Source organism: Aythya ferina (assembly GCF_964211825.1).
Source record: "Aythya ferina genome assembly, chromosome: 11".
Classification (NCBI taxonomy): domain Eukaryota; kingdom Metazoa; phylum Chordata; class Aves; order Anseriformes; family Anatidae; genus Aythya; species Aythya ferina.
The window spans coordinates 20,282,621-20,306,509 of NC_140307.1; the positions used below are offsets into that span (position 1 = coordinate 20,282,621).

The following is a 23,889-nucleotide window of genomic DNA, read 5'->3' on the forward strand; positions in this document are numbered from 1 at the left end:
CAAGCTTTTTTCCCATCAGTATTTCCTTGAACTGAAAGAAGTTTCCTACTTTCTTGTAGACTGTGTTCGAAATGAAAATCTTTGTACTTTTTGTCTATTTTTGTTGTTGTTGTTGTTTTTAAATCTCAATATAATAAATGTTTTACTGTTGTTTTGACAGAAAGACATTCTTAAAGTTTGGAGAAGCTTGTTTCTCTCAAAATCATCTATTTCAGTGTTTCAGGATTCTTTTTGGTGGTGGTTTCTCCAAAAGTTTAAGGTACGAATGAATTTAAAGCATTCTTTGGTCTGTTATTATCCAAGAAATAATCTATAGATTCTGTAAGTAGAAAAATGCAACAAGTTACTAATTAAGATTAATTACATCAAATGTAGGTCCAAGACTAACTTTACATGTACCTTTAAACAGCAGTAGTTGAGCACATGATGAGCTACTTTAGTTAGCAGGTGTATACCACGATGCTTACAATGCCTTTAGATCAAAATTGTCTACACAGTTGTAACGGTGCTAGGACTTACATAGGATATGATTTTGCAATATTTAGGTTACAAACATAATGCATGTATTCTATTATCTTGGGTAGTCACAATTATTAAGAAGAAAAGGAAAATACTCACATGGTAGGAGACTATGATTATGTACACCGGTTTTGATTCAGTACAGCACTTAGAGTCCATCTTAATTATTAGCTGATATACTTAACATACGCTTCAGATAACTCATGTTCTTAAGTGCTATTCTGAATCAGGAACTACTACAATATACTACAAAAAAAAAAAAAAAAAACTCTTAATACATTTAGAACAAAATATTGTAGGAAGAGGTGGAATTATTTTAGGAATAAGTGGTGCTCCTTTGCATTGTCAATGCCTCCCATCATATGTGAATAAACATGAGCTTCAGTAATCTCTTGCATCGGTATATTAGCACACAACAATATCTGAATTTACGCTGATGTATTCTCTCCTGATTTGTTTTTTCCCTTTGAAGCCTAACCAAGAAGATCAAGACCACTTTTTTGATAGAATTGCAGAAAACTTTGTGGTGCTTTTTCTTCTTGTTCCCATTGAGGCTAAAGACACTTTTTTTCAGGTAAATGAACACTTACGTAGTATTTTCAATGATATGTATAGAGATACTATATTTGGGCTCAAAAAACTATTAACATGTCACATAAACAAATTTACATGTAATCAGTTTGGCAGCATTTGGTACAAAATAGAACTGGAGATACATGCATGTAAGTAGAAGAGAGGAAACAAATATTGAAGAAAAGAGAGAACTTATCACTTCTTTATCAAAAGTCAAATTTTGGCTCACATAATGCATGAATAATACAATATTAAAAGATGAGATATTTCCAATTTTCTTGTTTTTAATTAACTATTGTGATTAGCTAAATATTAACAAATTAATATACTTAATATGTTATTAATGTAATGCTTTATTCTGCATCCTAATTTTAGCCCTAAGCGACTCATTCAAAGTACATAATTTGTTTAAATTAGTATTGTCTAGCCGAGTCTTATCTGGGGACTTAGACTTATACATTGGCTAAGCAAATTATTGAGTTCCCAAATCAGTTCCCTTACAGATGATACTGTTGCCTAAAGTTTCACAGAAGTAATAAAAGGTTGTACTTTTTTTTTTTTTTTTTAGCAGAATGGTTTTGCAATTACTACACTTCACTTTAATATTTTTACATTAACTAAAAAAAAAATGTAATATGAAAGCTCTTCTTGTCACCTGGGTAGATACAGTGTTATTCTTATTTTGGTAGGTGTATCCTGACTGTTTGTCACAAGTCATCTATGTCACGTTCTGTGAAGCATTTCCTGAATCCATTAAAAATTTTGATGATGATTTTAAGGATGGATTGGTAGACTTAATTTTTCAGTGGATATCAGGTACTGGTAGTTGTTCTTTTGTGTTTTATTTTTTTATGAGACATATTTTGTCCAGGCCACCAGATGTACATTTCAGTGAGAATCTAATGCTTTTTTCCCTAGTAATGATATACATATATAGAAAATTCAGTACTGGGAATACTATTGTCAAAGCTGCCAGTCTGTGCTCAGGTGATAATGCTGGTAATAGCACTGATAACAATATCTTTATTATTTTTATTATTGGTATATAAATATGAATAAACAGTGTAAAACAGTAGTCTGGAAAGAAGACAAAGAATCTGAGCTGGATATCCATGACATTATTTCTCTTTCTAGTTTAAGAAAAAATAAAACTGGATCTGACATTTCAAAGTGTTTTTGGCAAAACAATGTCAAACAAAGTACGTAACCTACTTTAAACTATGCTGTATAAATGTCTTGGCAAACCTGTTTAGTATTCTATTGTCTGAACGCAGCTGATCCTGTGGAAGCATACTACATTCTAATTATTTATTTGCATGGTGAGATAAGCTGAACTGGACCTTCCGGTGTTCAATAGTGAGGAAGTCTTGCTGAGAATGTGAGACATTTCACAGAACCTGCTTGTCTTTCTATCTCTCTATCATGATACAATCTACCTACACTTTTGGAAATGTTCCTGTATAAGATGATTGTATATCCTGATAAGATTATGTATAAGATGAGAATTAAATATTTTCCCCATTAAATGAAGCTATTTCAAGGGCAAAGTTAAATCTGAAAATCTAGTCCCCCTTATTCATGTTGTATTAGAACTATATGAGCTCTGATGTCTCTGTCTTTCAAAGTTTGTATGTCTCAAAGTTTGAGTGGATAGGAATTGATAATCTTTTTAGAGGTGGTGATTATCAGGATGACACTGAAAAGAAAGTACTCTATTTTTAAGGTTATATACAGTCTGTAATCCAGCCCAGTCATTGCTTTACTGCAGTGACTGTTCTGGAATAACTGTTTTAGCTGTAAAAGTGCTTAACTATTGCAGAATTATCCAGCAAGGATATAATCGTATCTGAAGACATAGCTTATAATTGAACTGATGAATGCAGATTTAATTTCACTGCTTTCTTTATGATATCCTGTAGGAGAAATATTTTGGAAGAATCTATGGTAAGCACATAAATGCAGTCAGGATACAAGTCTTAAAATTCAAGCCCTGAGAAAAACTGTACTTATTACCAGAAAAGCTGCTGAACATAGTAATCATATATATATATATATTTTAGTTAAACAGAAGACTAGGAGATCATTCCTTGATCTCCCTATAGAAAAAACAGTCCGTTTGTATAAAATATTCTTACAGTGCTTTGACTGTACCTATACTAGAAGCTTCTCTTGCAATAGTATTGTGATCAAATATCTGTATTTACTGTCTTAACAGTAAGAGTTTATGATTCTTAGATTGTATACGTTACTTAATATCCATTCCAAAACGTAGATTTAGAGCAGATTTCTATCTTTAGTGCTCATTTATTCAGGTTTCATAACAATGTGGAATTCATTATCTTGTATGTTGAAGCTGATTGACAAATGCAATAGAAATATGTTTTTGAAGTAGACACAAAATACAAAAACATTTTCTCAAAACCTTTCTCTATGTCAGTCACCATTTCTTGGGCAGAATTTTCTTTTTAGTTACAGACAGAGAAAATTATGTATGGAAAAAAATACCCTGAAAAATCTAATTTAGAGAAGGTTTACGTATTTCAAGGTTATGTGCACCAAACCTCAAGTGGGCCTTTAACTTGGAAGAGCTGGATAAACCCACAGTAGAGTCTGTAATGTGTAACCACTATAAAGAGATGATGGACAGAATTAACCAAAATTTAGTCAGACTGAAAAACAAAACAAAACAAAACATAACAACAACAACAACAAAACCCCAAGAAACTAGAAGACTATTGCTATGGCAGAGATTCTGTATCTGCATGAAATTTATAGTGTGAGAGCTGTGCAAAATTCTACTGGAATGAATACTGAAAACCACTGAGTAAAGTAAATTATGTATTGCTGCCAGAGTAATTCACAACCTCACCAAAAAATATGCAAATGTATTAAATTACTGGAATTGGAACAACCACAAAATACGGATATTCGTTCATGTGCAAAACCAAGCAGAAGTAGAAAGGAGATAGCAAAATCTGTCCATAAAGATGCTGGTTTACTTTAAATATATGGCTATATTTCAGTTAAACAGGCGTGGCTCCTAAGCTTAAGGTTGAGCATGGGCATAAAAATTTGAACATTGGAGTCAGGAAAGAAATAAAATAATTTTAATTTAATTTGGAAAGATTCATGGGGTAATTTTCAGAAGTAACACCAACATTTTTCTAAATTTAATTTTTGTTTTCCAGGTCTGAAACCAAGGAAATGTGTATGGGAGAAATGGAATCTTGAGAGCTTTAAGGCTTCCACAGTAAATCCTAATAGTGAAGGTGCTACTGCTAACATACAGGCTCGTGGATCTGCCAGATCCGCAGCAGCCTGTAAGTCTTGTAAACATTTTTTATCTCATAATGCATGTTACTTTGTGAATATTGGAATGTAACTTACAGTAGATTGCAAAATCTAATTGTCAGCATAAATTACTAGTAATATTTTTATTTTGCACAGAATCAAAATGTTGTAGCAATTTATGATAAATTGTGGATCAACTCTAAGCATATATCCTCCCATATACTGACGCTTGTATTTTATTGTAAACAATTTTACAAGGTATTTAAAGAAGTTGCCGAAGCTAAGACTCAGCTAGTAAAATCTGATGGTTTCAGTAGGTCATGTCCTCTACTACTTATGACTGTTCCCATTCCTTTCTCTTGCTGCTGGCTCTCACTTACGCTGTCTTCCCCTTTGTCTTCCCTGTCGTGGTGGACCAGATCTTTGGCTGCAATATTCTTTGATATTAGACCACTGTTTTTTCTCACTACTTCTGTATTAACATCTTATCTCAAGCTTTTTGTGCTGATGCTTCTAGCTTGCTCCCTTTTTGAATGTGTAATCCGACATTTTATTTCTTCAAGCTGGCTAGATTCTTCTATCATATTTCCCATGTCTAAAGTTTCAGTTTTCCTTCCGGAAGTTACAGCCATTGTTTTAGGCTGCCAGTCTTCTCTTGCTACTTTTAGTCTTCCTTCTGCCCCAACTTTTCCCATCTTTGCCTTTTTTTCCCCCTCCTTTTTTTTTTTTTTTTTTAATGGGCTCATCCTAATTCTGGATTTAGATCACTATCCAGTCACCAAGGTAAGGAAACCTTATTTTTATTGCAAAACAATTCAGATGAAAACTCATAAATTTGCATCAAAGGTGTCATTTAAGGCAGTGAAGTCTGTGATTCTTTGGTTGTGCATTTTCTAGTGTATGATTGGCTATATAAAATAGAAATTCTTAGCCAGTCTTAAGCTGAAGAATGATTTTAGGAATTTTTAGTGATGGAATCTATGTGAATGGGCTAAGATATCTCTGTGCAATTTTTTTCCTGCTCCCCACCCTCTATCATTTTCAATATTACACTGACAAGTTTTCTTTAAAGTTATGTTAAACGTTTAAGAAAAGGTAGTGGTTTGTACTCGTTAACGTTTAGGAGAGAAAGTTTGGAACATGCTGTACTCAGGAAACCTTGAATTAGTGAAATTCTGTGGACATGTAAGAGACAGGGAAGTGTTCTAGTGTGTGCCATCATTCTCACAAAGCTTTCTCTTGTAATGTAGATTTAAGAGAACGGTGTGGATTTTTCCTAGTGGGGTGGGCTATCTAAGCAACAAGGAGAGTTGCTTGATAACAATCTGAAGGATTTGGTCTCTACAAATTACAGCTTTGTAGAATCTTTGTATGGATTGGCTACATACACCTGTGGCTAAATAAAGTGAATAATTTCACTTTCACTTACATATTGTCTGTTAGCTTTCCTAAATCATTTTCCTTTTTTACTTTAGTACTTCTTCTCAAGTACAATTGGGAAAAAATAAAATAAAGCAAAAACTGCTGTTTCTTTTAAATTGAAAGTCTGTGTTATTTTCATCAAGTTATGGTTTTGAAAGGAAATTCTTGTTTACCAAATCCATTTCTGGTGTGTTGCTCTGTTTGCAGTACAGTTTTTAGAAACAGAAATATATCTATGTTGTTGAAGACAATTGTCAGATAAACATTTGGGTATAAAATACAATATGCTTTTAGAAAACCTAAAACCAGTGGAAACATCTGCATGACTTATAAATTCCAATGGTTTTGTTCTGGTATAATCATATTTCCTTTGCCCTTTGAACCTTATAGTACTTTGCTAGTATATGAAAACAACAATATGAAACTGAGTAGAAAGTGATTATTTGTGCAGCAGGTTCAATAAATCACCTCAGCTGTTGATTATAATAATAATTCTAGCCTGAGGTTATTTTAATGGCAGTAATTTTTGAAGTCACTGAAGCTATGTGGTCTTAATACTTCGCTCCAAAAGAAGATAGAACGACTTGTTTTTTCCTATGAAAATAAAATAAAAGGGAGCAGCCTTACTATTTTAACTCTTCCTATTAATATCCTGCTCTGTGCTCTACCACATTGCTTTAAGCTTGCAGGACGCTCTCACTTTTGTTTAATAATCTCTTGTTCTTACTTAAAACTGCTGAGAAGCTTCTTGCTTTCCCAGATCCTCTCTGTTGCCTAATTTCCAGTGAGATCAATAGGAATTGATTGTATAGGCAAGTTAGCTATCTTACACAAGAATTTAGTGTCCTACACAAGAATTGAGTGTCCATGGTTTCCACATGTTCTCTTTCCTCTGGAGGTTGCATGTAGTGTTCCTGTACTATGCAATACACTTATTACTATGGTCCTGTACTATGCATACACAGCAACTCATTTAGACATAACAAGCTAGCCTTATTAGCTAGCATGAAAACACAGAACAATCTGGCTGTGACAGAGTGGTGTCCTGTACACTGACAGAAATGTGAGTCTGGGTAGAAACTCAGCAACATCCTCTTTGCTGACTAGAGCCCTGCTGAGATTATTATGGCAGTGTAAAACTAGTGTGGCCATATTTTTTAATGTATTAGCAGCACATATCAGACTTGTACCTGTTTTTCTTATGTAGGGAATAGGACATCGAGAGTGACTTGCTTAAAGTTATATGAGAAATCTGTAGCAGAACCAAGTTTCAAAGGCTGGTAGATGAATCATGACTCAGCAGCCACTAGCCAATGACTTGCTTTATGTCCATTAAAACTGGTGCTGTCCAAGGTAATAGTAAATGGCGTTTATGTGTAGACAACCTGTTGTAACTGTGAGGGGAGTCTGTCCTGAGTTCTGACTAAAACATGTAACATTATTATTAAAAAAAAAATAAAAAAGCAACATGTTTATAATGGGAATGTGGGAATGAAGATAATACTGAATTAGTTAGAATAGGGAGGGAGATCCTTCCCCTGGAGTACTGCATCCAGTTCTGAGCTTCCAAGGACAAGGGAGACATGGACTAAAGAGAGGCAATGAAATAAAGGTCACATTGATGATAAAGGGACTGGGGCATCTTATATGAGGAAAGGATGAGAGAACTGGCATTCTTCAGCCTGGAGAAGGCAAGGCTTCTGGAGGATTTTATCAATGTTTATAAAAACCTGAAGGGAGTGTGCAAAGAAGCTGGCTCCAGACTCTTTAATGGTGCCTGGTGTCAGGCAGTGGGCACAAACTGAAACATGGGATGTTCTGCCTGAACATCAGGAAGCGCTTCCTTATTGTGTAGGTGACAGAGCAATGGAGCTCTCCTTGGGGTCTCCCTCCTTGGAGATCTTCAAAAGCCCTGAGGACATGGTTGCGGGCAACCTGCTGTAGTGGGGGCGTTGGACCAGATGACCTCCAGAGGTGCCTTCCACCATGCCTCAACAATTCTGTGATTTTGTGATTCTGTGTTGGACTTCAGTCTGAAAGCACTGTAAAATTTATGTGACAAGCATATGCATATTCATTCAAAGTAATATTTTCTGGTTACTGCTGAAGGAACATTATTCTCATCAGGAAGTAATTTCCTCTGAGTTGAGTTCTTTTTTTTCCCTCTGTGTTATGAGTCAAACTTGTCAAGTGCTGGGCCTCTTAGTAAAACCGTTTCCTAATAAAACAAACCAATATTGGTAAACTAGAATCTGCCTTCTAAACAGAACTGAAGGAAATAGTCTTCTTTATTTAGGTCTGAAAAGTAAGCAGTTACAGAATTTCATTGTCTGGAATGAGATTTACAAGTTAGCTTTCCTCAGACAGGTATTGCAAAGCTATCTACAGAGCTCAAGTTTTAATTCTTGGTAACTTTAATGATATGTGATTGATTGTTTGACAATTTTTATAATTAAATTCTGCAATTGTATTCTATGTAAGACTGTTAATTTAAATGTACACTGCTAAAAAGCTTTTCCAGAAATTTTACTATCTGAATATCATTAAAGTTAATAGAACGTCATGTTAAAATATTTTCCCTTCTGAGTTTCTGGTTTAAATACAGTCCTAATCTTCTGCTAACAGCGCAGAGAAATTATTTTTTTTCTCTTAATAAGTTCTGCTTCTTTCCTGTTTTAAATAAAAAAATAAATAACTGTTAACATTTTAAAACTCATCTAGTGATGTAAACAGTTGAATTTTTGGTTCTTGTTATTAAATATTAATATAAAAAGTATAATAGTTATTTATGAGTATGTATCTCTACTCTGATTAGGAGAGTTTCCCTGATTTTGTAAGAATCAACTAACCTACCATTTTCATTTTCTACATATGTTAAATGTTATGGAATTTGTATGTTTTTAAAAAAATATCGAGGAGTTAAATTACATAGGCTTATGAAATGTTTAGACCATTCAAATACCGGTTGCTGAGTGTGAAATGCTGGTGTTTTCTTATTACTCTATTGATTTAATGTGAACTTAAATTTTGTTCCATCTTATTTATAAAGAAAATGCCTCTTTTCTTCAGATAGTCATTTAAAATGTAGGCAAGTGTATTTCAATTATTATTGACTTGATTAATCATTTAGTAATCTGATTATTGCAGATGACATGCATGGTGTTGGTTTAAAGTACAGAAAAGTATAGATACAGAATCACAGAATCACAGAATCACAGAATTTCTAGGTTGGAAGAGACCTCAAGATCATCGAGTCCAACCTCTGACCTAACGCTAGCAGTCCCCACTAAACCATATCCCTAAGCTCTACATCTAAACGTCTTTTAAAGACCTCCAGGGATGGTGACTCCACCACTTCCCTGGGCAGCCTGTTCCAATGCCTCACAACCCTTTCAGTAAAGATCTTCCTAATATCCAACCTAAAACTCCCCTGGCGCAACTTTAGCCCATTCCCCCTTGTCCTGTCACCAGGCACGTGGGAGAACAGGCCAACCCCCACCTCGCTACAGCCTCCCTTGAGGTACCTATAGAGAGCGATAAGGTCGCCCCTGAGCCTCCTCTTCTCCAGGCTGAACAAGCCCAGCTCCCTCAGCCGCTCCTCGTAGGACTTGTTCTCCAGGCCCCTCACCAGCTTCATCGCCCTTCTCTGCACCCGCTCAAGCACCTCGATGTCCTTCTTGTAGCGAGGGGCCCAAAACTGAACACAGTACTCGAGGTGCGGCCCCACCAGAGCCGAATACAGGGGGACGATCACCTCCCTAGCCCTGCTGGTCACACTGTTTCTGATACAAGCCAGGATGCCGTTGGCCTTCTTGGCCACCTGAGCACACTGCTGGCTCATATTCAGCCGACTATCCACCATCACTCCCAGGTCCTTCTCTGCCTGGCAGCTCTCCAACCATTCCTCTCCCAGCCTGTAGCTCTGCTTGGGGTTATTGCGCCCCAGGTGCAGGACCCGGCACTTGGCCTTGTTGAACTTCATGCAGTTCATACTTTTTTCATACAGAAAACTAAATGTGAGGCTGTATTATACCATAACACATCTCATCTTTTAAAGGTCATGGAAATTGTCCAATTGTCATTATCTCTTGTTTTATGGAATGCATTTACATCACTTTGCATACCTATAACGGTATACAAATTATTATAGATCTACTACAAGGCAAATGTGTAATTATCTTCCTAACATAGAAAATGTGTTTTATGTAGTTGCTCAAATAAGTTGAACTTTGAATTCTATATGGCTATTTTAAGAAAAAATAACTTTAATCTAGAATCATGGGCTTATTTGGGTTGGAAGGATGAAAGAGGTCACTTGATCAATCTCCTGCTCAAAGTGGGGCTCACACTGAATTCAGACTGATTTGCTTAATCTTTGTCCAGTCAGGTCTTGAAAGTCTCCAAGGATAGAGATTCTGCAGTCTCCTATAAGATTCCCCAAGTGAGATTAGCTCATTTCTGTGTCACAGTGTATTTATCAACACTAATACAAAAGATAAGAAATAAGAAAAACCTTGTTAATTAAAATTCAGAGCCTGTGTAATGGAACAGTTTCTGGGAAATGTGAGTAGTTGTTGAAGGTAGCTAAATAGAATGGCTGTTTAAACCACAGGAGTTTATATTTCAGTTCTGAAACACAGTCTATTTATATTTTGTAATATCTGTGGTAAACAAACAATAAAGCTAGATTAAAACCAAGGTATCTGTAGCAATAACAAAGAAATTACAGTGTACAATGGCTTTTGTATCCCATTTTCTTTGGGTTTTCTTGAACTTTTAGTGTTATAAAGGTTAATACCAAATCATATCCTCAAAGGTATATCTGTTTGTTTTCATATGAATCATTTAACCTCCCGTATGGTATATTGCATGATGGAAGTTGAGACTGGATCGTAGTATAATGGATATGAAAGGCTTTTATTGGGATTTCTGGCATTTATTTGAATAATACTTGTTAAACTCTAGTAGAATCTCTCCTTTGTTTGATTCATCCTCATCTTTTAATAGTTTGCTACTGCTGGTCATTGCTATGAACATTCTCTCTTTTTAGCAGTAGACCCTTTTTTATGGAGGCAGCTGAAAATTTATTTGTTTCTAGAAGAGATTTTCTAAGTTAAAAGTACTCTGAAAATTGATCAAGATGATCTGATCCAGCTTTTCTGTTCACCTTTTCCATAAGATACTGGAATAAAACAAACAAGGATATGTCCTAACCTTTAAGACTGTTTGTTCAAAAGTTGAAAGAAATTTTTTAGTTTGATAGTACAGTCTTATGTTTAGTGAACAAGTAATAGATAAACTGGCAAAAGCATAGCGAAACTTTACAGATGTAGCTGTGTTGACAATTTTTTCTGCATAGATTAGTTTATATCTACACTTTGATGTTTGATATTAGCAAGTCAAAAATCACAAATTATTTCCAAATCACGGTATCTGTTAAACAAGTACTTCTTAAAAAGTATATATTTGTTAAAGAGAATTGTTGCAGACAGTTTTGCTTGAGTGCAGTTACAAAGAAGTGACTTGATATGTAGAAAAAAAATGATTGGCTCTTGTCACTTGTAATGAAAAGTAGAGCATATAAATCCATTGGTAACTGACTTGACTCCATCCCAAGTTTGTAGTGATCATCCAGGATCTGTTTTAGCTAAGTTTTGGTGATCTTTAAGCAGAAATTGCAATACCAAGAAAACTGTAGGCAAACTGAACAGATATAACTCTTTAGTCATGTAGGGCTTAGCTGAACACTTTAATAGCTAGAAAAGTAAAATGTCTCTTCTTCATCAGGTCACATGGATCTTAGCTGAAGGTTCAGATCAGTTATATAGGCTCTTACATAGTTCTGTACTTGTGAGTATAGGTTTCACCATTTGAGGATTTATTCAGTACCTGTTGCAACTATCTTTTACCTAGTATAACTCTGAGCTTCCTATTAAATTCAATTAGCATGAGTGTGCGGTGAAGATTTTTTACGTTTTTGCATTGTTTCCTTTGAGATGTCCATTGTGCGATTTGCTGCAGGCTGTCATTTTTGTCTGCCATCCAATGTATGTTGGCAAGAGGGTTGTGTACTAGACTTTGTGTCTGGTCACAGAAAAAAATTCATGCATCTCAGCCAGACCATTTTGTTATTCCTTTAGAATTAAAAGCATATGAAACAGATGCAGCTTAATAAGTTTTTTTTTTTCTTTTTTTATAAATAACTTAAATATATTTATATTTAAATAACTTAAAACAATGAAGTTCAAATACAACTTAAAATAAAGTTTAATGCTGTAACAACAGAAAAAGCATGTATAAGGATGAAAAAAAACCAACAAAACAAACAAACAAACAAAAAAAAACAAAAACAAAAACAAACAAACAAACAAAAACATTAAAAGCTGTATGCCCTAACAGGAATTATACAAACGATAGGATATGTTACATAAAATACCTTAATATGTCTGAATTTTTGCTTCATCGTTATATAAAATGTTACTTTGTGAAAAGTGAGATGAAGTACATTATTTATTCCTATTCTTATTTTACATACACTATTTTGAAACATCTTTTAGAGCAGCATTAAGTATTTGTTTCATTAATAGATAGGAACATTTTGTAGTAGAGTAAACTTATTTTTTCCAAACTAACTCTTTTATCTGAATACAACAATAGACATTTAAAAGATTATATATTTTTCTTCATATAGTTTATGTATAGGATAGCAGTTTCTTGGGGGAAGTATTTAAAATACTGCTCAGCCTCCACACTTCCTATTGACTTGATAATCTGACAACTCATTCCAGCAGCCTTAAAGTCTGACATATTTTACACAACATTATCATCTGCTTATTATTATTATAGCAGCCATATTTAAGAAACAGATAGATTTTTTTATTATTTTTTATTTTTTTAAATAAAATATTATCAGATAATCAAGTCATGACTTATTCTTCAGGGTAAATTAATTTAAGAAACTACCCAGTTACAATGACTAAGATAATGATTGTACAACTCTTTAGAATTCTTTACAGCTTTTAGTTAACAAATCTCGTTTTGTGTATATTTTCAAATCTTTTCCATGTAGTCTCTTAAAAATAAACATAAATGCGCAAGTCCAGCTTGTTCAGTTTCTCAGTAGTATTCCAGCCTCTCTTGATACCTTGTCAAATAGTCTTCTTTAAAAATAATCTTCCTGCTGGAACTAGTTCTTTATAGATCATGTTTTATTAGGATATTGCCAGAGGAAGAAAGTGGGATGCTCTGTGTTCTTTCTTTGTTTTTTTACCTTTCATAGGAACACCTTTGTGGTTTAGTGTAACAAACATCTCTTTTCCTTTGTGTGTCCATTTTGCAGAAGCATATGTATTATAATGGTTTTCTTCAATTAGTTCTATGAAGTTGCAATCCTCATTGCATACTTTCTGTTGAGAGTAAATAATTTAGAGTAAAGTAAGTACATGTCTTTCTTAAAAAGAATCATACAATAATTAGATTGGGGAAGATGGGAGAAGAATATGCATCATACAATCCACATATTAATATTATTAACATATATTAATTGAATAAGAAAGCTAAATAAATAATAATATTAGTAGTAATATTAGTTAAGTATAAGTAACTTCAGAAAATGTAACTTTTACTTCAGTAAACTTTGGCTTAGGAAATCTGAGTATTGGATAGTATAGCTTTGTACATTCCCCATTAATATTTCACATTTTAAAAAAGTATACAAATTCTGATCCCTGATTTTTTAAGTGGGCATGAAAGTTAGGTATGTGTTGGATACATTTTAAGATGTTAGAAATGTATTTTATACAAACTGTATTTTATACAAACTATTTCATATGAAGCTGTAGGTGCTACAGCTAAAAATACATTTCTTTAAAGATTGTACATGATCATTGTTGGAAAAGTCAGCATGATTGTTAGACAACTGAAGAGAATTTAGCATCCATACCTTTCCATAGAGTCTTCCTGACTTGTTCATTGCTAGAAAGTATTCACTTTCCACTCCTTTGATTGCCACTATTCCAACTGCCACTGTTCTGATTTCTAGAATACCTGCAAAGTTACACAGTAAGGACCGTAAAATGTCTGTTTATTCTCTAGTCAATTTATAAGATTTATTTAAATGAATATACTTCTGTGCTTATTGAATATCCACATCAGTAGTTCTTAGAAAACAGAAAAAACATGTATTTATTCATGTGAAGAAAGGGCTAGATTTTTTAAATCTTCTTTATGAGACCACATCTGCATACGGCCACTTAAAAATTACATGATAAATTTTAAATGTCTACTGAAATTGCCATGTTAATACAAGCAACATTTACATTTTCAAAGAACCATTGTATCTTAGAATTTATTATACTCAGGATTCATTTGAAAGAATTATATACATAGCATAGCCATCAAGGTTCATAGAATTTGTGTAAAGCCTTGATTTTGAAGACTGATGTAGCTGTATCACTGCCTTGAACAAGTGTAAACCTTAGAACCTGCAAGTGATAGAAAACAGACCATAGTGACTTAAATAAGATAAAGTATTTGCTTGACCTTTGTATGCTTCTATGACTGATAGAAATGGCAAAGTTACCTGTATTTGAAAATAATTAAAAGTTTCACCAAGAACTTATTTATTCAAAAACAGAAGACATTTGGTGTTTTTCTACAAATTTCTATAAATTACTTTATTTTCACGTGGATGATGTATATCTTCAACACCTTTCTATAGTTCCTACAATACATATAAGTTACCTGCAATATAAAAATATATTTAGGTTAAAAAAACAAACAAACAAAAAAGACAGAAAAGGCAGGGAGTTGGTACATGGTATTAAGGAACGCCAGGTTGTCTTCAAGCTTAAGTATAATTATTTTTTTTTGTTTTAAGCAATAGTTTATAATTATACCTGTGTGGAAGGGGGAGCAAAAGAGAGTGGTGTTAGTTTGTCACCTGAAAGATGACCTTCCTTCCAAACAAAACATTTCGTTTCTTTCTCTTTCACTTTTTTATTGACTCATTACAGCTACGACATATCATATTTTTTTTTCATTAATTAGTTTTCGTTTGGTTAGTTTTGTTTTGTTTGGTTTTGTTTTGTTTTGTTTTTAAAGGCATGAATATTGCTGGTATTTCTCTTTCCCTATATTTTTTTACTATATCCTATTGTCCTTTCCTTTCTCTTCTGTTCCGTTTTGCTCTTCTTCCTTTTCCTTGGTATTACTGATGGATCAGTCCTAGCTTGTTATTGCTTACTCTTGGTGTGTCCCCTGCTGGGCATTCATCTCTCTGAACACATTTACTTCTTTACGCTAAGCCAACTTTAAGTAAAGCTTTTAGAATTCCTTGACAAGTTCCACTCTGCTGCAGGCCTAGCAACAATTCTTAAAAAGGGTAATTTCTAACTGAAACTTACAAAAATTATATTAACTTTCATTTAAATTTCTCTTTAGAGAAACCACAGTGAGGCTGAAAAACAGATGAAAATCTGCATCTAGCCAAACAAAGAATATAAGAGTGGACGGGATCTCTGGGTCATCAAGTCCAGTGCTCTGCTAGCCTGGGAATTGCATCAGATAATTCTCTTTTCATAAACTTTTCCAATACTAAATTGGAGTTGTTATTTCTTTGCCCCAGTGTTTCCGCCAAAGTCTGTTCCAGAGTTTGATTTATTTTAATGGCTAGAGACTCTGTAGTAATTTGCAATCTGCATTTTTTCAGCAATAGTTTATATCCATTTGTTCTTCTGCCTGTGCTGGCCATTATCTTAAGGAGTTTTTTTTTTTTTTTTTTTTTTTTTTTTTTTGTTTGTTTGTTTTTTTTAAGTCTATGTTTGAATTTTCTATTTATACAGAACTAAAAAAATGAAAGATTCAGAATAACTTTGTAAAACAAATCATGCTAATAGGAACTGAGTTTTCTTCAGTAAGCTGCTGTTGCCTGAAGTCACAGAAGTAAGAAATAGTACTACTTTTAAAAACGAAATGCCAAAAGCTTTTGCCTAAAGCAATATTATTATTAGAATTTTTATATTATTTTAGATTTTTTTTTTTTCTGTTTAATGAAGTGGAAGTTGACATACTACTTGTAGAAATTACTATATTTTGGTTTGGGGTACTTGTTTTTTCTGCTTTATTCTCATCCAAAGATGTTTTTAGGTCTTTTAATCCCACTTTTCTAAGGTGTTCTCTGTGCATCTTTCCATAAATTTTAGTGAGGGAACTAAACTCTCTCTGACATGAACTCTCCAATATATATGTAACATAAAAAACGTTGTACTATTAGCAAAGTTAAAGACAAATAAAAGAGACCATTAAGAGGTCAGTGGAAATATTGCTTGTGTACTTGTGATTCTCTTCACAGAATGCTCTAGCCTATCACAGGCAATGCAAGTACTCGTTTTTCTGTTCCCAGATCTAGATCATGTCTCTTCTGTTCTGTTGTGTCTTAATCAATCCTCAAAGGAGAAACTACCATGATTTTTTCCCTTTTCAGCAAAGCACTTTTGTGATTTAGGTCTCTCAAGCAGCATCTCACATGCACTTTCTTACTTGATCTGCAAGTGAATCATCACTAAGTTCCTCATTCTATTTTAAGGCATGTGACCCAAGTTACTTAGCAATAAGACAGCATATTGTAAGCCCCCTTTTCTTCGTCTTGAGTCTCTGCCTCAGTAATTCTGTTCATTTCAGAAATGTAGAACTACTACAATAAATTATATTTTTAAATAAAAGCATATAGGAAATTGAAATATTTCTAGGAAACTTTGGGGAAAGTATGACATTATGGTTATTTATAACTGTGATAGCTGATGTTAACTGAGAATTTCATCAGTGATCTTTCAGTATATAGTATTTTGTGTGGAACTCGCTTGTTCTGTTAATTACAAAGTGCCATCATGTACATAAATGAAGTCAAAATGCTTTCCTTTATTTCCTTTATGTACAGAAGCTATAGAGATTTCTATGGTTGAGAAGTCGTATACTGGAAGTTTTTTAGTTTATCTGTATCAGCATTTCTTGTATCACATATGTAAATTTCTCATCCAGTATTGAAGGTCTCCCACCAGGAAGAATATTTGAGTAATATTAAATTTAATACAGACAGAGCTTTCACTAGTTTAACTGTTTTACATGGTGCTTCTGAACATACTAGATCCATAAGGTAACCAGCCATTCCTCTAGACCTGTTATGCACTTGATATGCATCAAGTTCTTTGATGAAATAGTTAAAGGAATCTTTAATACTTATTTACAAGATACTATCACTGTGAAACTTCTAAACTCCTTGATTTAAACACAGCACAAACTTTGAGGTTAAAGAGATGTGCATAATGGAAATCACTGTCTCTTCAAATTATAATTTCATAATGTATTTAAATATAAAAATGAGCTTTTATATTATTAATAATTTTGTCACTAAAGCAGGGAATTGCTAGAGAATATACAAAAGAATAAAATATAAAATCCCTAAAATAAAGTGATTTGATTTGTCCTTCCTCATTTAATTTTCATTCAGAATCTGTATTAAGCCAACATATCACATTATACTACACCATATGGCACTGTAATCGCATTGGTCTGTCTTTATTTTGTATGTGTTCTTGATACTCCGTTACTACAAGAAAAATTACATAATAGCAAAAAGACAGGTTTGTTTGTTTGTTTGTTTGTTTGTTTTCAAATAGGAATCTAATACGTCAGTAGGTGTCAAGAGGTAATAACTCTGTTCAACCAGAGGTTTGGTCAACTACCAATATTTCCTGTTTCTTCTGTCTGTTCTGTATTATCTGCTACTGGGGATTCTTGCCAACAGGATGTGGGGCTAAATTAAATTTGGATCTGAGCTGATATGGTTATATCCTTATATTCTTAGTGTATACGTTTCATAATACAGTTTTGACTGTTACATTCAGCCAAGTCTGTGAATAAGATCTTTCTATGAGATCTTTTCAGGTTTTCTTTTGTTCTTCTTCTGTTTTAAACTCTCCTTTTATCTCTCTCTCTCTCTTTTTTTTTTCTTTTTTTTTTTTTTTTTTTAATTCTGTACCATTAAGTCTTTAATGGGACTCAACAGTAACGACATTTAGTTTACTGGGAAGTAACCTAATAATCTTGTTTTTCTACAAATGCAGGAAGATGATTGATTCTGAGTAACTGATAGTTTTAAAATTACCAACAAAATATCAGTATACTCTAAAGATTAGCTTTATCAGCTTTGCAAGGATGGTAACCTGAGTCAAGCAAATCTCTCCAAAGCTAAAGAGTGTTTTTTCTAATACACCACTTTCAACTGCCCTTAAGACATGAATTTACATGAATGAAAACGTATTACTTTCATTACTCCTCTGCTATGAACAGTGTAGCTGACCTTTAAGTCTTCATGCTTAATTGTAGTTAGCTGGTTGACTGGAAGAAGGTAAATATCTGTATCCACAGAAAAATGATAATAGAAGTAAACCAGTAAACCTACTATGCTGTGTAACATTTGTAGGCACTTTTACTCCTAAACGGTATACACCACACAAAAAGAAAAAATACTAAACTGGCTTATATGTGGGATTTATCTTTGTCAGTTTCTAAATGTTTATGTAGCATCAGATTCTTCAGAGAAATGACGACGAACTAAAATGCACAGTCAGAAGACCTTGTAAGGATAACCTCAATGTAATAGTATACAATTCACTGCCATATTTTATCAAGTCCATTCTTAGATGCTTCCTTTTGAAGTAAGAACTTCTCATCCTTTCAATATCTATTCATGAAAAAGGAAAAAAGCTTCCAATCTAGTATAGGAAAGAGAAAATTATTATATGTAAATCATTCCATTTAAGTACTCTTTTGATATTTTAATAAATTCAGAATTTATTTAAAGATATGCTTAAATTGGTAAGATGCTGCTGATGAGAAGTCAACATGGCCAAACTACAAAGAGGTCTTATATATCATCAGATAAAAATGAAAATATAAACTATGTTTTTCAGTTTTTACTTTCTAAAGGATCCATGTAAAAATTTAGAAGGGGATTAAAAGAAGACTTGAATACACCACGAAATAACTGGGAAAAAATCAAATTAAAGCCAGAAAGAGAAAAAAAAATAAAAAAAGAAAGAAAATGGGCATATAAAACTGAAAACAACTGTAATTTCTATTAAGTCAGCATGAAATTCCAAACAATTCTATATGGTTGTATGGTCGGTGTATCCAGTATAGCTTAAAATTCCCAAAGTGAATGAAGTTTCCTGCAGAGATGAAATTCTGTATGCTGTACTTAAAGGACACTCAGCTGAGATGGACTATAATTTCTCTTTAGAAGAAGGTGATTATGGGTGTTGGCAACAGTCTTTTAACCACTTGGGGAAAATGAAGTATCAGATAGTTGATATAAAACACGTTAGGGGAAGAAAAAGAAGAGAAAAAAAAAAAAAAAAAAAGACACAAAGCAGCCCTTTAAGTTGACACAGCAGTTTTAGTAGGTAGATTTTTTTTTTTTTTTTAAATTTTTGGCAATAATTGCATAATAAATTAGGTGAGTTTCCTGGCATTGTGGTCTAGAATGACAGTTTCTCTCAGTGCTTTAGACACTTGTACTTACGGACTTCATGACTATGACCTGGAGGACAGGACAGTACCTTGGGCTGGAAATTTATGTGGAAAAATTGGCATTTTACTATATCAATTATACAAAATTGAGCATTCTCATGTGAGATCTTTATTTATTTATTTATTTATTTATTTTTCCTGGGCCAGTGGTATTTGATTGTTTTGTTTTGAATCACCTGGGGCTTCTTTGGAAAAGAACAGAGAACAAAACTACTGAGCTAGATAGATATCTTTTCACATGCTAGGGAACTGCCTCAGTATGATGGGTGATAAGATTGTTCAGGAAGATTTAGGAGGAGTTTTTAAAGTATACTGTATTCAGTCCCTCATCAGCTGGAGTTGTTTCTAAATGTTTCATATGTTGCTGATATCCTCTGGATGTCTCATGTTTCTGGTCACTACTTTTCTATTTGTTAGTATCAGAATTTCTGTAGACATTAATACAAAGAGAAATTTTGGCATTCAGTACATTTTTCAGTAAGGCCAACAGCAATTTCATCCGGGTGTTTTTTTCTGTTCTGTTGGGTACGTATGTTTCATGTATATTATATATGAATATGTGATATTCTTTCTTACAAGAGAGAGGTTAATTTTTTCCTACTGCTAATAAGACTTCTGTAGTCTTCTAAATGCTGGAAAAAATGGGGATTTTTAACAAAAGAAAAGTAAAATCAAAAGTCCAGAAGCTAGTTATTATTATATATTATTATCATTTCCTTTTAAGGAACCAGCTAACATATTATACCTAAGACTGATTTTTAATCTACTTTTTTTTTTTTTTTTTTTTTTTTTTTTTTTTTTTTAATATTTGCAGTACTTTATTTCTTGTGGCCTCTCTGTGCAGTGAAGTGGAAAAAACATTCTGTTGCTGATTTTTAGGGGTTAGGAGGCTGGCACTGACAGCTAAGCACTTGCAAAGAATGTGCTTGTGAAACACCCTTTCCTAGGCAGGATTGTCTTGAGATAAAGTACGTGAAATCTCAAATACAAAAAGAGGGGGTAGAAAAAACTTGGATGGAGAATAAGTCAAAACAAAATGAAACTTCTAAAATATGTCTGACTTGTGTTTCTAATTAGATTTGGAGTACATATTTATGAATTCAAGTGACCTTTAGAGAGATGATTCAAGGCCAAGAAAAATGCTCTCGTCATTGCTTACAAGATGATATTTTATGGTATTTAATGCAATTTGTTCTTTTGATTTGGGATTTAATAAGTTAATATTTGTGCCTCTTAAAGCAAGAAAGTACAGATCATGATTGTCAAGCACTGAGAATTCTGGAAAACTTTCATGGTGTTATTAGTGCATGTGTGCATTCAGTGAGGGAGCACAGTAAATACATTAGCTGGCTTATTGCATTTGAAATGTTTTTCCAGAGAAGTCTACTGGTATTTGTTTTCTGAAAGTGAATGAGTAGTTTCATTGTGTAGTTTTGCAAGTTACTGGTTTCAAGAATATTTATCCCCTTGTATTTCTTAAAAGAAAAAAATATATGTATGTATGTATATGCAAAGCATTAGTTTGTGCTTACTATTTTAGTTCCCAGTAATATTTTTAAACACATATGTTTTAAAGTTTGTTTTCAGGTAGAGCAATTTCTGTGCTCATTCTCTCTCAAATCTAACAGTAAAAAATTCACAACAAACAAAGCTATTGATTTAAGAGATATTGTAATATTTAAGTCTTTTTCTACTATCCACCCATTATTAAATTACAATTGATAGAATGTCAAATTTTCATTTGTATTTTGTACTCTCCTTAACAAGAGAGTAAAAGAGTTTCCGAGGCAGTACCTCATAGAACACATGTTCTTATGCTTAGTAAGAAAAAATAGGTAAAAAGTGTATGTCATAATAATTTTCACAGCAGAGATGAGATTGGTCCCTCCATACTCAGGAGTTTTCTGTCTGTATATATGTTTTGAATATACCATTAATTACGGTAACAGAAAACAAGGTGTCATACATGTCATATCAGGTACATACATCCATACATTCATTATCACTTTTTTTTTTTTTTTTTTCCCCTCTAATGCTCCTGCTTCTCTGCATGATACTCAGAACCTGGACTTTATGGTGTAAACACATGTAAATTATGTTGCTATTTATGGCAGAGACCAATATGAAAGTATGAAAGACTAAAAAGCTGTTATTTCAAGTCTGTGTGCTGTTTCCATGCATGCATTTGCTGTGCATGCATAGACTATCTGAAGCACTCTAGGTATGAAGAGGACTGTAAAAGTGTGAAAGTCCTGTCAAGGACTTTCAGTAGAATGGTTGAATCTACTGCTTCAGTGAGGTGCCAGACATCTGGATACCATGGACAAATACCCAAAGCACTTAAAACTCCAGCTTCACTCCCGTTTGTAATTTCCAGACAGGAAAGTTGTAATTGTCTGAGGAAGCATGACCAACAATGGAGAGGTATTCCTAGAGGACCTGATACAACGTATTTTCAGGTCAAGCATCCTCAAGAAGCAATATTTATTTATAAGACAGCCTGCATGCAGAACATCTGTTTAGTTAAGCATCAGTGGCTGATGTTTAATTATTTTGTTTGTTTGTTTTGCAATTCATTGGGCACAAGAACAGTAGACATACTTAATAAAAATAGTGCACTAATTGCTAAACAGAAGTTAATCGAAATATTTTTGTACTTTGTTGGATTTTCATGTATTGGTTATTTTAAAGATTTCTTACTTGACATTATACGGTTCATAAATTTCTCCACTGTTAATACTAAAAACTGATTAAAACAGTTAATTGCTAGATAGAGCAACTTCATAATAAGCCATTGTCCTGGGGATACTCAGCAGCTGACAGTTATGTTAGTTACAGAATTTGTGCTGTGTCAAGGTATCTGAAAGAAACTGCTGACTTGATAATTCCATGAAGATAGCATAAAACATGTAAGATAAGAACAGAACAGAGGGGAGAAGATAGAGTAGGGAACTGAAATGTCTGTTCAGATTGATAAATGTAAAGCAGTGTTCATTGTTTTACAACACTCAGTAAAGCTTACCTCCACTACATACGGTAGTGGAGTAGTGTGGATTTTAGTAACGATATTGTGGTGAATAGAGAACTGAAGAGAAATAGCTTAGAATTTCTAAGGGTGTTTTCCATTGTTATACTGTATTGTTTGGGTTTGGTTTCATGTTGGCTTTCTGCTCATGTTGGTGGGTTAGATAGGATTGTAAAACAAATGCTTCCTTTTTCATCCTAAATGACAAAATAAGAAGAATTGATCTTAGCTATTCTGACCCTAAATTGCCTCCTCTCCTCTAAATGTCACTTTGGAACATTAGTGCTTTGGACCACTGTCTTTCCAATATTTCTGTTGATTTGATCTTCAAAACCAAAAGGGTGTGACAATTTTCTCTAAAGTAGATTGTGAAACTATGGAAATTTCAGTTTAAAGGTCTGACATGTGAACAGTAGGATATAGTATCAACAACTGAATAAAATGCTGTCCCAGTCAGTCATTCACTTGTGCATTTCTTGTTAAACTTATTTAGAACCTGTCACTTTTGCTGATCTCTGCTGTGCATTTCATAAAAATATTTTCTTGATCAGCTTCTCATATAGCACATAGTCATTTCTCATTTTTGCTGGAAACTGTTTCCCTTCAATAAAAACTGCCATGGAGCTAAACATATGGTTACAATGAAAATATATATATATATATTTAGAATTAATAGTGTCCTATAAAATCCAAATCTTAATCCCCTATCTTAAAAAGCACTCTTTTATTAAAGTATTAATATTTATTGATATTAATATTAATATTTACTGATATTAAAAATGGAAAAAAGTGTGATAAGCCTGTTCACAAAAACAAAACTGTTTCAAACCACTATGAAAATTAATGATTTAATAGTTTAGAGCTGAATGTGTACAACAAATCGAACTCAAATCAGTGATATCTCTTACTTAAGTCTGTTGTGCTAATTTCGCTAGAATAAATGATCTTAGTTTTGCAGATTTCTTGGATCTAGCTTCAGAATAGTGTAACTGTATGTAAAACTGCTGATTAACCTTTTCACAGCAAAATGAGATACATTCATTTAGTGGTACAAAACTTCCCAGTTTTAGAGTTTCAGTCCCTACAACTATTTTAATAATCTAAAATTTGGAAAATTTCACATAAGACCAGAGCCACAGGTCTCTCCAAATTTTTCTGTAAAGTAAAGCTACAAATAAATTACCTTGTTCTTCAATATTTGTTATTATCCAGTATTTTTATCTAGTAAAGAGATGGTGTCTTAATATTATTCCTGTGCCACAGGCAATTAAATTTCCTTACCTCTTTCCTGTGTAGAGTTAGGCATCATAGTTGTCATAAAATTAGTCATGTCTTTTCTGTGGAAGACTTTTTTTTCTGATTTTCTAAGAAATGTAGTCCATATTCAGATATCTTTTGTGTGTATAAGAAATTGAATTATATGTTATCTGTTCTATGTTCTGAATAAATTCAATTCCAAGTGCATTTTA

At 33.2% G+C, this 23,889-nt stretch overlaps 2 protein-coding genes across 5 annotated transcripts in view; one reads left to right on the forward strand and one right to left on the reverse strand.

The window, feature by feature from the left end:
• Window positions 1–23,889, forward strand: part of FAM227B (family with sequence similarity 227 member B) — a 92,742-nt gene that overhangs the window by 9,938 nt on the left and 58,915 nt on the right. For 2 of the 3 annotated variants that reach the window (XM_084532918.1, XM_084532919.1), the window contains 4 exons: window positions 161–259; window positions 992–1,093; window positions 1,782–1,908; window positions 4,281–4,412. In XM_084532918.1, coding sequence (XP_084389044.1) covers window positions 161–259; window positions 992–1,093; window positions 1,782–1,908; window positions 4,281–4,412 — 460 coding nt within the window. Of the gene's footprint in view, window positions 1–160; window positions 260–991; window positions 1,094–1,781; window positions 1,909–4,280; window positions 4,413–21,772; window positions 21,856–23,889 lie in introns of those variants that run through there. The other variant, XM_084532920.1, reaches the window with a different exon arrangement.
• Window positions 12,049–23,889, reverse strand: part of FGF7 (fibroblast growth factor 7) — a 29,392-nt gene continuing 17,551 nt past the window's right edge. For both annotated transcript variants that reach the window (XM_084532922.1, XM_084532921.1), the window contains 2 exons: window positions 13,748–13,851; window positions 12,049–13,211 (listed from right to left, as the gene is read on the reverse strand). In XM_084532922.1, coding sequence (XP_084389048.1) covers window positions 13,017–13,211; window positions 13,748–13,851 — 299 coding nt within the window. In that variant the 3' untranslated portion in view covers window positions 12,049–13,016. The remainder of the gene's footprint in view (window positions 13,212–13,747; window positions 13,852–23,889) is intronic.